Raw genomic sequence first — 14,930 nt, 5'->3', positions numbered from 1 at the left:
CATTCTGAGGTACGGTTGACATGAAAGATGCTTTGAAGCAATTTGCCCTGACAGGAGTCTCTAGAACCTATGATTTGGCCCGTTTGTGTTGAAATAGAAAGATTTCTTTACTCGGGGGATCGTGCAATAATGGATGTTAATTTGTGAAGTGACTTCAAGACTGAGATCCATAGATATTTTAGAGATGAGGTAATCAAAGGACACGACAAGGTGCCAGGAAAGCAAAGTTGATGTAAAGTTCAACCATGATCTTATTAAAGCTAAATCGGCTTAAGGGAACTGTGGCCTTCTCTTGGTCCCAATGTTCTTCAGCTCACCAACTGGCTTCACTTGTTAATGCATTTAATAAGGACATTAAACTGCTCTGTGTTGACATCTTCACATATTTCTACTCCAGTAAAGTCTACATACATGAAAGACAGAACTTCCATTAGACTAGATTGGATCACTTTAAAAGGTGTTTATTGGTCATATACAAAATAAAGTAAGCTGTATCTCAACAAACATACAGTATATACAGAAATAAATTAATGATGCATCCAATGGAAACTGATACAGTTAATTTTCATGGCAGTTATGAATACATACTTATCTACAGATCATAAAGTACAATAATTTAGGTAATAAATACTTATTAAATGGACTCTTTATACAAAGTACGACAACAGAGTGATTCATTACACCCTTTGGGCCAGAATTTGATACAGGCAGCAAAGTCATCAGAAGAGCTATAACCTAGTTTACCTGATACTGCACAATCTCCCATCACTCCACGTGGTTGCATGTAAATCTCCTCACAACATTCAATCTTCAGTGTGACTACAATCCCTCTGGGAAGTAAAAACCACTCTTTTTTTCCCCCCCTTTACATGGATCCTTTAACAAATTTGATCAGCTAGGTACTTTTGCTAACAACCCATTCTTTGATACTGATGTGCATGTTCTATAGCTAACACATTTACACTTCTGAAATTTGAGATACGTAGGCTCCAAAAGATTGAGATGGATCTTGTGGAGGGGCAGTAAATTTGAAGCAGCTTTAAAATCAATCCAGGAGCCAGCATTAAGTATTAACGTTTCAAAGATTCAGAGATGAGTAGAACGGGCAGCCACATCAAAGGAATTTGTCCAAAAAAAACTATAATATTACAGCTAGACTAGCCCCACGTAAAAGCAAAATCTACAGCAGCATTTTCTTCTGATGCACGTTCACTTCCCAAACATGTCCAGAGAAAGGGCTTCATTTCAAATAATCAAAGGAGCAAAACTTCGAGGTTCCACATTCCTGATTCTTACAATATCTCCTTATGTTTAACTTCCCAGTGACATGCAATCACCAAATATTGTGCCCATAATGGCTGGTAATGCATTCTAAAGTTTTCCAGCATCTGGTCAAAGGGCTGTAACAAATATAAAGCTGAATGCAGCACTCTGCCAACGAGTACAATAGCAAAACAAAATACCTGCCCAACCAAATCCAAAACGTGAGCACTTCTCTGCAAGGTGTTGGATATGCATCCCGGAGTGCCGACCATCAAATAAGGAAAATGAGGATATTTTATCTCTTGTCCAGTCGCATTGTTGCATTAACCAACAAGACATTTAGCAAGCAAGGAGGAGAACTGCTTGCAAAGTTGGGAAGCACACCCAAATAACTGAATAATTGTGTGGAAATTATCAGGTAATCACCCAAAGATTCATAGCTTGATTTTTTTTTGCTTTCATAATTTCTGATCAAGTCTAATATCATCATAAGGTTACGCTTTTGCAAGAAATAAAACATTCCTCATTAGCATGTGCGAAATATAACATTTCACATGGGATCCAAACCAAAGGGTTTAAATGCAATAGTCATGTCTCTTCGTTATCTGTGCTAATATATTAACAAAACTGACCTTTAGCCTGTTTTATTCCAGTCTATAACTTTGAAAACTATAAAACACAGACACACACATACACACACACACACACACACATACACTCACACTCCTGTAATACAAATTCTTTAGCCCTTATATCGATACATTATTTGTACAATGAGTAGTCACCTAGCTATCTGTAGGGCACTATTCCAGCACTGTTGTGCTAGAAACAAATTGCTGATTGCATATTTGAAGAGCCTCACTTTAACTACAATCACCAAGCCGTACGCACGTACGCCACACACCTCACGTACAAAAGCACTTGCTAAAACAAGCACTTACACTATTCACAGAATAAACGTCACAGACCAAGAGCATTAACAATGAAAAACAAATCACTTCAGCATCTGAATGGGAATCAGAACAAGGCTTCAGTTACATTTGTGTCCCTTCAGGGAAGTGTCAGGGAGAAGTGATTCTTTTACCTACCGGTGTCACACTGATTAGCTCGTTTACAAAATGTCTTTAAAAATATATTTCTTTTAAACAATGTAATACTCCACATCTATTAACTCCCATAGCGTTGGACGCATCATCATGAACACCTGGTTCTCCTGATAATCAACAGTTTCTCTTTCAAAATGTCGAACTGATGCATTCTAAAAGCCCTTTGAGAAAGTAATCTTCAGCCCATACAGTAATTCTAGTGCAATTTCCTCTTTTCTGGTATAAGACCTCTGCTTCAAATATAGATAAATGTTGCTTTAGGATTATTGTTCATGTCCCTAAAAAAATATTCCCCAACTTGTAATTCCCTCTTGTGGGAAACTACATAATTCTTAGTTAATCCTTGCTGGTTAGGCACAGTCAAATATTACAATTTACGTCATAATTCTACTTCCCAAAATGGCTTTGAAATAGGTTTGCCCGATTGAAAATTAAACAGGTAGTCTACATATTTAGATAAAACTTCCATTTTAATCTCTGGAGGCTGGGGGGGGTGGTAATGTTGGAAGTTTCGAAGATATACAAATGTACCATTTGTTTCAAATTCAACTTTCAAAACTGCTCTGTGATTGAATAGCATCCATTTTAAGAATGGTAGCTTCGCTTAAGTTTAAAAGGCTTCTAGAATCAGATAGTTTTGATCAATTTCAGAGTTAGTGTTAAAAGAAACTCAAACCAAATGCATTTATGCATTTGTTGTCACTTAACACCTGTCCGTATGATTCCACACTCAACGGCATGCTCAGGAGATGCGACTCAAATTTAAATTCTAGCAGTAAGTTGCTGTGTAGTCGGGTGATGAAGTAATCACAACACAGCTGATGCATTTTTCCAAAACATTTACACATGGCACTAAAAGCTGGCCGAAGGCAGGCAGGATCTCAGCACCAGCCACTCAACATCTCAAATGGACATCCATAGAGCATGGGCTAAATGTGGATGCAATGTTTTAGAACTACTGTGTGGAGATTTGGAGCTATTTTGATCAATATTGTCATGAACTATAAAAATTTAAAAATAAGATGCATATGTATTATTGCATTCCAAAAATTTTCATTTTAACAAAATTAACAGATGTATTCAGTACAAGCTATATGATTTAATTGGGATACTAACCAAGAGCCGGCCGGTGGAATAGTGGTATCCGCACTGGACTTCAAGGTGAGTGGTCCTGGCTCCTTGCACGCTTTTCACCAGCGCTGGGTTGAGTGCCGAGCTAGCAACTCGGCTCCGTAAAAATCAGACAAATGCTAAATAAACTTTAAGGTTGCCGCCCATTGCGCCCACAAGAGCTCACGGTCAACTATTATGATCAGGGATTCAGTCCTTCAAAGATTAGTCAGAGTTGAGATGAGATGCTGAGAATACTTTGCACAGCCCTTCATGGCACAGATACAAATTGTTTTTGACAATTAAAAAATAATTCTTTCATACTTAAACTATTGCGATAAGAACAGCGATTTTACAATTACAATATCACAATTAGATTGTGGTGTTTGAGAAACCGAAGTCGTATGTAGTTTAGCCAAATAGATTTGTATTTCCAATCAAACATTAGGCTAGCCATTCAACAACAAACACTGAGCAACTCCAATAACAACTCAACAACTGAACAGCACCTTTGATTTCACAATCAACATAAAATTACATGAGACACTGAATACATTTTGCATTTCCAAATCTTTGTAATATACATTCTACTTCACTACAACCAAAGAAGAAATCCTTTAGTCTGTGTTGGTAGTAAGTATGCACAAATTAATGCAAAGTTCAGAAAATACAAAGGGAGTACCTTTTGCAGACCACTGCAGTGTACAAGCCAACAAAAAACAAACTCTCAAAGAATTCAAGATTAATCACAAATTAACCCTCACATTTTAAAGAAAACTGCAGAATGAATTCAGGTTTTAAATGTTTAACAATAGATGCTGTGCCAAGTTTGATATTTCTGGTAGGGTTAAAATGGGGCAAAGAATATTTCAGAAGCCAAGACTGCTGATTGAACCAAACTCGAGGTTCGCGTACGCCCTTAAAGTCGGTCGAATTCTTTTGTAAATTCACATGTGCAGCAGGTGAAGTGGAGGAAATACAGAAAGAAAACACACACAACACAAACCCCATTGTGCTCACACACAAATAAATACAGAACTAAACTGTAAAATAACACTAACCTGCATATTAACACATCACAGATACATCACCCCGAATTCACTTAACACGCTGCTTCACTAGAAAGCTATTGATTTCAATAAGCCACTCTAGAAACATCTGTAAAAGCTATTAAACAATTTTTTTTGAATTTTTTGTATATAAATATCGTATGATAATCTGTGTACTTATAAAAATTAAACTCGAATACCCTTACATGTTGACAAAGATACTTTGTATACATACACTAAAGAGGAACTTTTACTATCAAAGATTCTCTGAATATATTTTCATTCATATGGTTAATCAGTCCCTTCTACTCACACTTGCTCTTTAAAAGCAGTTTCAGCAAAAAGGTTCGACACAGCAGTCATTTTCAAGGGTTGGAAGGCCTAACAGCAACTGATTGTAGTCAGCAGAATAAACAATGAGTCACAATTCAGAGGACAAAACCCTCTTAAGTGCTAAAGAACAGGTAATAGTGTTTTCCTTTCTGGAGCTTGGATTACCGCTTTTCTATTACCACTTCAGCTAAAGTTTTTGGAGGCAACATAAAACACTTTGGTACTATGACAATGGGACTGGGTCAAGCAAATGAGGTCACTTCAAGTTAGTGGTAATCCGTTCATCCACTTGCTATGTATATGCATTCGTTAGACAACTAAACATCTCCTTGTTGAGATCAGCAATGCATTAAAATTACAAACTTCAGCTGACGTTCAATTTCTGCCTCCAAGATGGTCATCAACTGTACATTGTGATTTAACAGCTTACAAATGTTAAGGTTAAAGTTACCAGAAGCTGTCTGTTTGAAATATCCAAAGCAAGAGCTCCTAATGAAACTGCACTTTCGAAACGATTGAGAAACTCATCGTACAGATGACCATTTCACCTACTCGGATTGCGGCAGACAGATGCAAGGCTGCTGGAGCAGCTCAGTTACAAAAGGACATAACTCTGCCTTCTCCCACTTGAAGATTTTAAATACTGTGCATATTAAATTGTTTTAAAAAATATAAATTAAAATCCAAAATTTCTAATTTATGCTCTAAATTAGTCAAGATAAAAATGGTAACATATGAATAGAAAGGAATACTTAACCATATGAACAGGTCATTTGAACTACCTTACTCCATGGTGATACGGTACACCGTGTTCAGATGTGCATGAATATGAGAAGCTGTTGACTGGTCAATGCACAAAAATTAGCCACAAGGTTTCGATGTGAAATAACAACACCAATAAATATGCACCCCTCTGGATTAACAGACTGTCACAAACCTAATTGGTCGACTATTACTGTACTACACAACTTTGGGGTTTATTTAAACATTTAATGAGGTCACTTTTAAAATGCACCAATAAAAAAAAGGTTTCTGTTTTGCCAACTTTATTCAAATTAGTGATGAAAAGCATTAATGAATCTGTGGGGTTGATCTATATGATGGTATGGTGGCGTAGTGTTAAGCGTAACACTATTACAGCGCTAGCAACCCGGGTTCAATTCTGCTGCTGCTGCAAGGAGTTTGTACATTCACCCCCATGACCGCATAGGGGGTCCGCATGTCCGACATTCCAAAGACACACAGGTTCGTAGGTTAATTGGTCACATGGCTGTAATTGGGTGATGCAGCCTTGTTAGGCTGGAAGGGCCTTTTGCTGTGGTACATTTCTATATAAATCAAGAAAAATAAACTTGCGTCAAGTGGCAAGACATTCGAAGTAAACGAAGCTCTCTCCACTTACTCACACAAAAAGGTAGAGCACTCATTTGGGTACCACAACACACTTCAATTTTTTGTCCTCATGATGTTCAGTTAGAATTGGAGGCCTGTGCAGATATGTGTGCATAATAAAGACCTCAACTTTATGCTGCCAAGCCAAAGGTTTAGGTTGCTATGACGATCTGGGTTGGCTATTTTAACTAACACTTTGCTTGTACACTTGTCACCAACCTGTGTGCTCTTGTAGAATAATACAATTCAAATGATTGTTTTGGTAGGTGGTGGAGAAAGCATTAAAACCTTGTGTTTAATTCCATGAATTAACCAGTTTTACTACAGACTAGTTTGGCTCTGGCCTACGTCTAGAGCAGTATATACTAAGATCTTGCATCAGTTTTGGATTTGACTATTGTGATGACACTTGTGGTAGCCACTTTGCCTGGCATAATGGGGCCAATGGCAGAGGTGATGGGACCTCTAACTGGCATGACGGGTCCTCTGGCCACGGTCCTGGCGAAACTCTGCAAGGCCTCATACTTGGATCGCAGGGCGTCTAGCTCCAATTTCATGCTGGCATTCTCGGATGCCAGCTTCTCCACCTCTTGCTGAAGTTCGGCTTTCTGCTTTTCCAATTCCTCTTTCTGAGTCACCCGCTTGACCCGGCAGCTGGCTGCGTAGCCGCGGTTTTTGAGTGTTCTGCGACGCTGCTTCAGCCGGATGATCTCCTCTTTGGTCAGGCCCCTCAGATGTTGGTTCAGCTCTCGAACAGACATCGAGACAAGCTCCTGATCTGTGAGACTGGCTCCATTTTCACCTGGCTCCCGCTTCACCTGCAAGGGTGGGGGAGAAAAAAAGATTATGAGGAAAGACTGCAGGAGACTGGCACAGAATAACCAAAATACAGAACCAATCCAAAAATAAAGCATCTAGAAATAATGACTCACCAGTTGGGACTTTTCGTCCCACAAGTTAACCACATTTAAACATTTAAATGGTTCAATACACCTTTACTTAATGAGTTAGCTGTTTTTAATCAATTAGCGCAGGTATTAAATCAATTAAGAACTAGCTTACAGTCCACCATAAAAATAGCAAACAATGGAAGCATTACTGCTGATTTCACAAGTTATTTATAATATAATGATTTTCAGATCAAGGTCATCTAACACCAGAAATTGTTTTCACTCTTAAAACCCATGGAATTCATCCGTTGCTGTTACACTAAAGACAGGTACTCAGGGACAGTAGCCACTCACATTAAAGTACTGATACACCTTTCAATTATGTCATCTTTCAAACCACAGGAGATGAAAAAGTGAAAATATTAAAAGCAAAATGAGTTTATGGAGGGGTGTTTTAACTGGGAAGTAAAACAGAAACAAGATGGGAGGTGGACCTTAAAGCCTGGTTATCTCAGGGAAAGCAAGATTGACAGGATCACTGATCACAACAGTGATTACTAATGTTTCATTCAAAACGCCAAGACATCAAGACAGAGGAGGTTCCTAATATGTCCATTATGGAAACAATTTTTTTTTGTCACACTGGCTCTGAAAAGCAGACTTGCACTTAAAAATGTTGAATATTTGCCATGCATAGTCTGTGCCAGTGGTGTAGTGGCATCCACACCAGGCTTCGGAGAGGTCCCGGGTTCGAATCCGGCTGGCTCGTTGCATAGTTCTACTCGTGCTGGGTTGAAAGTCAAGATAGCAACTTGGCCTCGTAAAACAGACAAATGCTAAACAAAAATGGCAAGGTTGCTGCCCGATCTCCACATTGGCGCAGCGCGGAACTTACTTACAATACTTAAGTTTGGAACAATTTGGGATTTAAATTTAAATGCAAAATTATTGTAGATACATGACATTAACTCTGAATATTTAATTCAGTCATGTACTATTTTATTAATTCAATGCCAAGTTTATTTTATCAAATTTGCAAACAACTGCTTATTTAAAAAAACTGAGATTCTGCCGACACCGGAAATCCAGAGTAACACACAGAATGCTGGTGGAACTCAGCCCGTCAGGCAGGATCAAGGGAAAGGAATTGACAATCGGTTTTGGGCCAACACCCTTCATCAGGACTCAGTTTTATTCATGTTCATAACACAAATGCAACACAGTTATTAGAATGTTTTAACATTTGATAATTACTTGTCAATGTAACTGTAGATTTCCTAGGGCATATTAAAGATTAGGCAACACAATCACAAAATGACTCAAACCATGGTTTTGACCAGCTCCAATAATCAAAATTTCTACTTACAGAAGCAAAATGCTGCTTATGCATAGTGGAACTGTCTCTCTTTTTCGGGAAGCTGCAGTACTGACACAGGTAACACTAGTGAGTTCAAAACAATACAAGAGCTGCCTGCAAGATTTACTGGCCTTTGTATTAAGAACTATTTAAACTCCCTAACTAGCATAGCTATTTTTCAGTTATAATGAGGCACAGAATACTGGAAGGAGAACATAAACGTTCGTGCACTGGGAAGATATGATTTTTCTTTTATAAGATTGAGTTCTGTTAAGGTAGCTTATTTTTATGATGAACGATTAACATTTTGGGTCTGAGAGTCTTCATCAAGTTCTTCCTCCACAGATGACGCCTGACCCACTGAATATTCTTAACTTTTTCTGTTTTTGTTTAACATTAAACAGCAGTTTTTTGATCTAGATTTATTATTAAGCGATTAACAATAAAATGACACAAAACGATTACCACAGAAAGTAACAGATGGAAAAATAACATGCACAACATGGTTAGCTTGTCTTATTTGAAACCAATGATGGAGGCAGGAGCTGTGACAACAGAAGTTAAAAAGACTTTCAAGAAAACACAGATGAGGCCCAGTCAGATGGCTCTGTAGATTGGCACAGGTGTCATAGATCAAATGACCTTTGAAATAAGGTTATTAAAAAGTGGGATGGTATTGAGTTTACTGACTGCCAAGTTCAAAACTCAAATGATCTTAAGCCTTATCCAATATAAATAGCTACGAGTATCCTCACTAAAAGGGAGGTTATACTGCAGCCACCTACTCTTCAAAGGCCATCTATACTTTCCTGTTTATCCTTCACTGTGAGTTTAGCTGCCAATTCCCACTACTTGAGCAGTAGGTCCTCCATTCCCTACCAAAGAGGAGATACTTCCAGCTAACAAACTAGTTTAAACACAGTTCATCCATTTTTCATGATACATGTTGAAATCCAGACAAAATTCTTAACACATGTAAAACTCAGAGGCTTTCTATCTTATAAAAGATTTTCAAATTACAAATGACTTTTAAAAACTCAAAAGGATTTCCAGAACAACAGTATAGTTCCTATATATACACCAAAGAATTGCAGACAAACAAGTCATCTGTCGCAGAAATTGAAGGCAGAAGAATGGATTCTAGTCACCTCATCTACTGTGTTTCTGCAACTTGAGTGACATAAAACATGTGATTTTTTTTCAGATACCTTTTCAGACAGATTGCCTACAAGCTTCTGGCGACAAGCGTTCCCGAAGTTAATGCTGCGAATATGGATCCTTTGAGTACAGAAACCTAACTATTGATAGATCAACTATCTGATGTGCTAGGTAATTATATCAGTCTGGTCTGCAAACTTCCTTAAACTAAATAACTTAGCCAGTGTTGTCTTGTTTGATACAGGCCCAAATAACACAACCCCATTGTCTTACAATTAATCTCTTAAGCAATCGGCCTCGTGCTGTGGGCCATCGGTTTGTATTCTGTAGACAATACTGTTTGTTTGCAAAGCTGTCCTTAACTTCAGACTGGTTATTGCTTGGTATTTACATTAGTAACTGAAGACTGGTGCCCATTTATGACAAGAAGCTGAACAAAGAATATTGGTTGGAAGTTTAACTTGCTCAAAAACAACTCTGATCTCTGGAAGTGTTAGCTGCTATGTCAGAAAGCTGAGCTTGACCGATAAAAAAATCCCCCTGGACAATGAATATCCATCACAAAAGGCAAAGAAGAACAAGTTTGAATCTGCATCAAGGAACACTAGATAGCATTTTACCAGATTTGAGACAAACAGCAATAATTACGCGCTTATCAAGATGGATAATTTGATAAAACAGGAAGGCAAATTTGAAAATAAAAAGCCATTAAAATTCAATGTATTACCAACACAACATGTCAAATTCAGAATTTGTATCAATAAACCAAAACAAAAATGTTTTCTTTTATTAACCATTTGTTCCTTTCTGAGAAAACATCAGAGTGATGGAACAGGAATACGTTTTTCAGAGGAAGATCCCAACAAAAAAATGGGGCAGCTCAATAATTAAGTTTGCTCTATTGTACAAAAATCTTTTGATACTGCCTCCAGATAGATATGGAATTGTCAGGCAAAAAGCTCATGAATGAGCCTGCACTGCCATTCAATAAGGTAATAGTTGATCTGATCTGGATGCCAGAACCACTTCCCTGTCCATTGCCTTTGACTCTCGACTCCCAGAGAGATTAAATAAAATAGTCCTTCTCAGCCTTACACAGGTTCAGTAATTCAGTCTTCACAATTCTCACTGACACAATATTGTAAAAGGCTCGTCATCCTCTGATAAAAAGATGTTCTCATTTCCATCTCAGACAGGAAATCCATGCTCCCTTATTCTAGATTCTCATCAGAGGAAATTCTCTCAGCGTCTACCTCATCAAATCTCACCTTCTCATTCTTGGAAAAGACTGCAAGCAATAAACATGAGCCCAATGTGCTAAACAATCTCTAATGAGTCGTATTGTTTCCCTCAAGAAGTAACAGTTAGCCTTCTTTGAAATGACTCCAATGTAAATATATCCCTTTAAATAATAAGGACAAAGTTGCATGTAGTAGTCCAAAAAATGGATTTGCCAAATTCCCTGGGCAGCAGGACGTGCCATAAACAAAATATTAAAAGCTTGCAACCCGAATGTGAACCAATTCCTTATCACTATCATTCATTCCTGGGGAAATAGTTCTTTCCTTATAAAATATTTATCTTCACTCTAGAGATATGCATAAAATATTAACTGCACAGAAAATGCTTTAAACCATATTTCATAACCTTTATGGAAAGATCCTGAAGGATCTTGCTGAGCAGAAAATTGTCACTCCAAGAGCAGAAAATGCTGACCAAATACTGCATAACACATTCTTGATGATAAACAGGGCTCCTGTTACCCCAGTTATTCTTTCCACAATATCGTTGTATTGGGGAGAACAACACAATGTAATATGATTTAACTGGCATACAATCATCCAAACTTTGCTTGATCATCTCACTTTGGAAAGGTTGGCTTTGAATAGTCCATTAATGCCCTAGGGTTCTCCGAGTGGCAGAGAAAAATAAGCTTAAGTTTAGTCACTCATAGCATTGCTTCGAAGAAAAGGAACGGGCATCCACAAAGTCCATGTAATTTTCCCATCCGTCAATGAACAGGCATTCTCTTCCAAGAGATCTCCATCACATTCGGCTCTTGTTGGGGGGTGGGGGGAGAAGAGAAATCAACTTCAAGGTGTTTATCACCCCTCACGTCATCTACACTTGCAGCCTACTCCACATAACATTTTATGCAGTTTGCACACTACTTGAAATGCTCAAACCAGCCACGTCAACACTTTCATAAAATCCATCTTTGCAGATCTGACAAAACAATAATGCTTTTTGTAGATCGTGATCAAATTCAGAGGCACCTGCCATTTATTCTCATCTCAAAACACATTTAACCCCTCTTCCAACCCTATTTATATAAAAGATCTCTACCCTCCCCAGTATGTAATACACATTTTGGTACTGGATTTTGAGCATTATCTTTTTATTTTGGCCACTTTAATAATTGTCTGCACTGTTGACGCTGAAGATTTAATGTCAACCAAACATTCACCTTTTACCAGTTTTGTAATAAAAAGTTACAGGGTGCAATGAAGTCATTTTATAGAACACAGAACACCACAGTACAGGCCCTTCAGCCCACAATGTTGTGCTGGCCTTTTAACCTAATCCGAGATCAATTCAACCCTTCCCTCCTTCATAGTCCTCCATTTTTCTATCGTCCATGTACTTAAGAGTTACATTTTTCCTGTAAATGCCAGCAAATGAATGTTACAGTAGTATATGCTAACATACATATACATCGATTCTAACTAAGAGACACTAACAGCTTCCTAACTGCCTCTACTTTACCTGCCTCTACCACCACCCCTGGCAGGGCATTCAGAACAATAAATTCTGATGAATCCCAACAAAACACAACAAGCACTTAAAGTCAAGTGGCATAACAGTGCACAAAATGTATTAGGGGTACAAATCGACATACTTTCATTTACCATTACTCTACTGATTCTATGAGCTACAGACTCAATTTCAAAGACTTTATAACTTGTGTTCTCAGAACTATTTTTTTATTTGCACTGTTCATCTTCTTTTGCACATTGGTTGTTTGTCAGTCTTTCTGTTTAGTTTTTTTTAAAATAAATTTCTAACATACATTTTTCCTGTACACCCCCAGCAAGTAAATGAATCTTAAAGTACTATATGGCAACATATACACACATTGATAAACAATTTAGTTTGAACTGCCTCACTGTACCCAAAATCACCTACCCCAAGTAGTTAATATTTTTCGCAAAAATTCGAAAGTCAATCATGCATAATATATAAAAAACACAAAATGCTGGCAGAACTCAGCAGGCCAGACAGCATCTATGGGAGGAGGTAATAATGACGTTTCGGGCCAAAACCCTTCATCAGGAGTGAAGTAACATGGGATGGTCGAGGGGGGATAAGAAGTGGGGGGAGGGATGAAGTAGAGAGCTGGGAAGTGATAGGCTGGAGGAAAATGGGCTAGGGGGAAGGTGGAGAATTATGGGAAATAAAAGAGAAAGAAAGGTAGGCTATTTTAACCAAATTACTATGCAGTAATTTTACCAATGACACAAAATTACTTTTATTTTAATATCCATTAATTTAACCTAGACTTCAAATGTCACAAGGTCCCACATACTCCTCTGACCTGCAAGGACTACATTCGCCTTGGTAACCACAGCTCATCCAAACCCTCTGGAGATAGCCATCTCATCCAACCAAATAGAAGTTTATCATTGCAGTTGAGTATTTGCCAATACCATACACCAAAAAAAAAACACAAAACCTCTTGGCAGCCAGAAATCTAAAAGTTAGGTATCTACAACAAATGTCTGTTTTGTTTAATCATTTATCACCCAGTGGAGATCGACATTCCAGACAAACCCTATTTCGATCATGCACATTAAAATAACCTGTAGTTGTCATTCACTGGGGGGAAAAGACACTACACATTCTCGTGTAACACTTTTGCTAGTCAGCAAAAAGGAAAAGCAGGAACAACAAACTTGACTGTGGAATGATTTCCTTAATTTCCCAGAATAATAAACAAATAATTCATTTTGATGCTCAGTTTAGAGGATAACTTTAAGACTATAAATATTTTTGGCAACCGTTTTGTGGGTAGATGACGCTCATTCCATAGTGAGGTTTTATGGGTGATACAGAACTGAGGCAAGTATTAAATCTACAAAAGGAAAATTAGTACTGTCTCCCCCACCCCCCCATGTCACTGAGTATGTGCAGCTTGCTATTTTCATTAGTCTTCAGAGGGCTGGGCCAATTTTTGCTTACATTGTCCTCCAAACATCACCACAATGGTAAAGATTTGTTTTTGTAGCTATCTACATGAATGATTATTGCAGAGAAATGGGAATGTTCCACTCCATTTCTTGGGGATATATGAAATAGTAGGTAATACATTACTTTCCCCTCACTAACTGTTGCTGTCCAAGACCTTTATCCCAACTGGTCCCTCGATATCCTCATTTCCCAATCAATTTCCCAAAGAAGCTGCAAACCCTGTGCAATCTCAAGTCATGCAGAAACAGGTTTGAGATGGCATCCTAAAATCTTGGATATTAAAGCCATTTACAGGCACAGGGCAGGAAGTAGCTTTCACCCAACCAGGCTGACAGTCATATTCTGCACAACACTTCTCCAAAACTGTCACACCAAAAATATCCTAGATACTTCCTCCTTGTTTCATTGATTTTCACAATTTTTTTGTGGTAGGCCCATCCGTTGAAAGCTTCTTTTGATCAGATGTATAGTACAGGAAGTATAACCATTCCAGACAATAATGTAGATAGGCACCTAGACAATCCAACAGCTGCCTGATCAAAAGTTTAAAGTAAATTATTATCAAAGTACATACATGTCACCATATACTACCTTGAGATTCATTTGCTTGCAGACACTCACAGTAGATACTAAGAAATACAAAAGAATAAATGAAAACTACACACAAAGACTGACAGAAGACAAATTGAATAAAAATATACTGAGAATATAATTGACAACATAGGTAACGCAGGCTAATTCTCTTCCAAACGTCATTCAGACATTGAATTAGACTGTAGGAAGTATGTATCCTGATCCTATCCTCTCCCTTTGATACTCCAATCCATCAAAACTGTCATTTCCATCGTCAAATTTAGCAATACAGTTATCTGGGAGAGTAGACAGAAAAGAGCTCCACATTAAAGAAACAAGAGGACGTGAGTTGTGAGTTAGGGGGCAAAAGCTTAGGGGTAACATGGGGGGAACTACTTTACTCAGAGAGTAGTAGCTATGTGGAACGAGCTTCCAGTAGAAGTGGTAGAGG

General features: G+C 38.0%; 1 protein-coding gene across 2 annotated transcripts in view; it reads right to left on the bottom strand.

Moving 5' to 3' along the window:
- Window positions 1-445: 445 nt before the first annotated feature.
- The window catches only part of mafga (v-maf avian musculoaponeurotic fibrosarcoma oncogene homolog Ga), a 72,943-nt gene continuing 58,458 nt past the window's right edge, over window positions 446-14,930 (bottom strand). For both annotated transcript variants that reach the window (XM_073026207.1, XM_073026209.1), the window contains exon 3: window positions 446-7,071. In XM_073026207.1, the coding sequence (XP_072882308.1) occupies window positions 6,619-7,071 (453 nt within the window). In that variant the 3' untranslated portion in view covers window positions 446-6,618. The remainder of the gene's footprint in view (window positions 7,072-14,930) is intronic.

The sequence above is a fragment of the Hemitrygon akajei genome, chromosome 22 (genome assembly GCF_048418815.1).
Source record: "Hemitrygon akajei chromosome 22, sHemAka1.3, whole genome shotgun sequence".
NCBI lineage: Eukaryota > Metazoa > Chordata > Chondrichthyes > Myliobatiformes > Dasyatidae > Hemitrygon > Hemitrygon akajei.
Note: the sequence above shows the minus strand (reverse complement) of the source record. Positions and strands in the feature narration are given on the sequence as shown.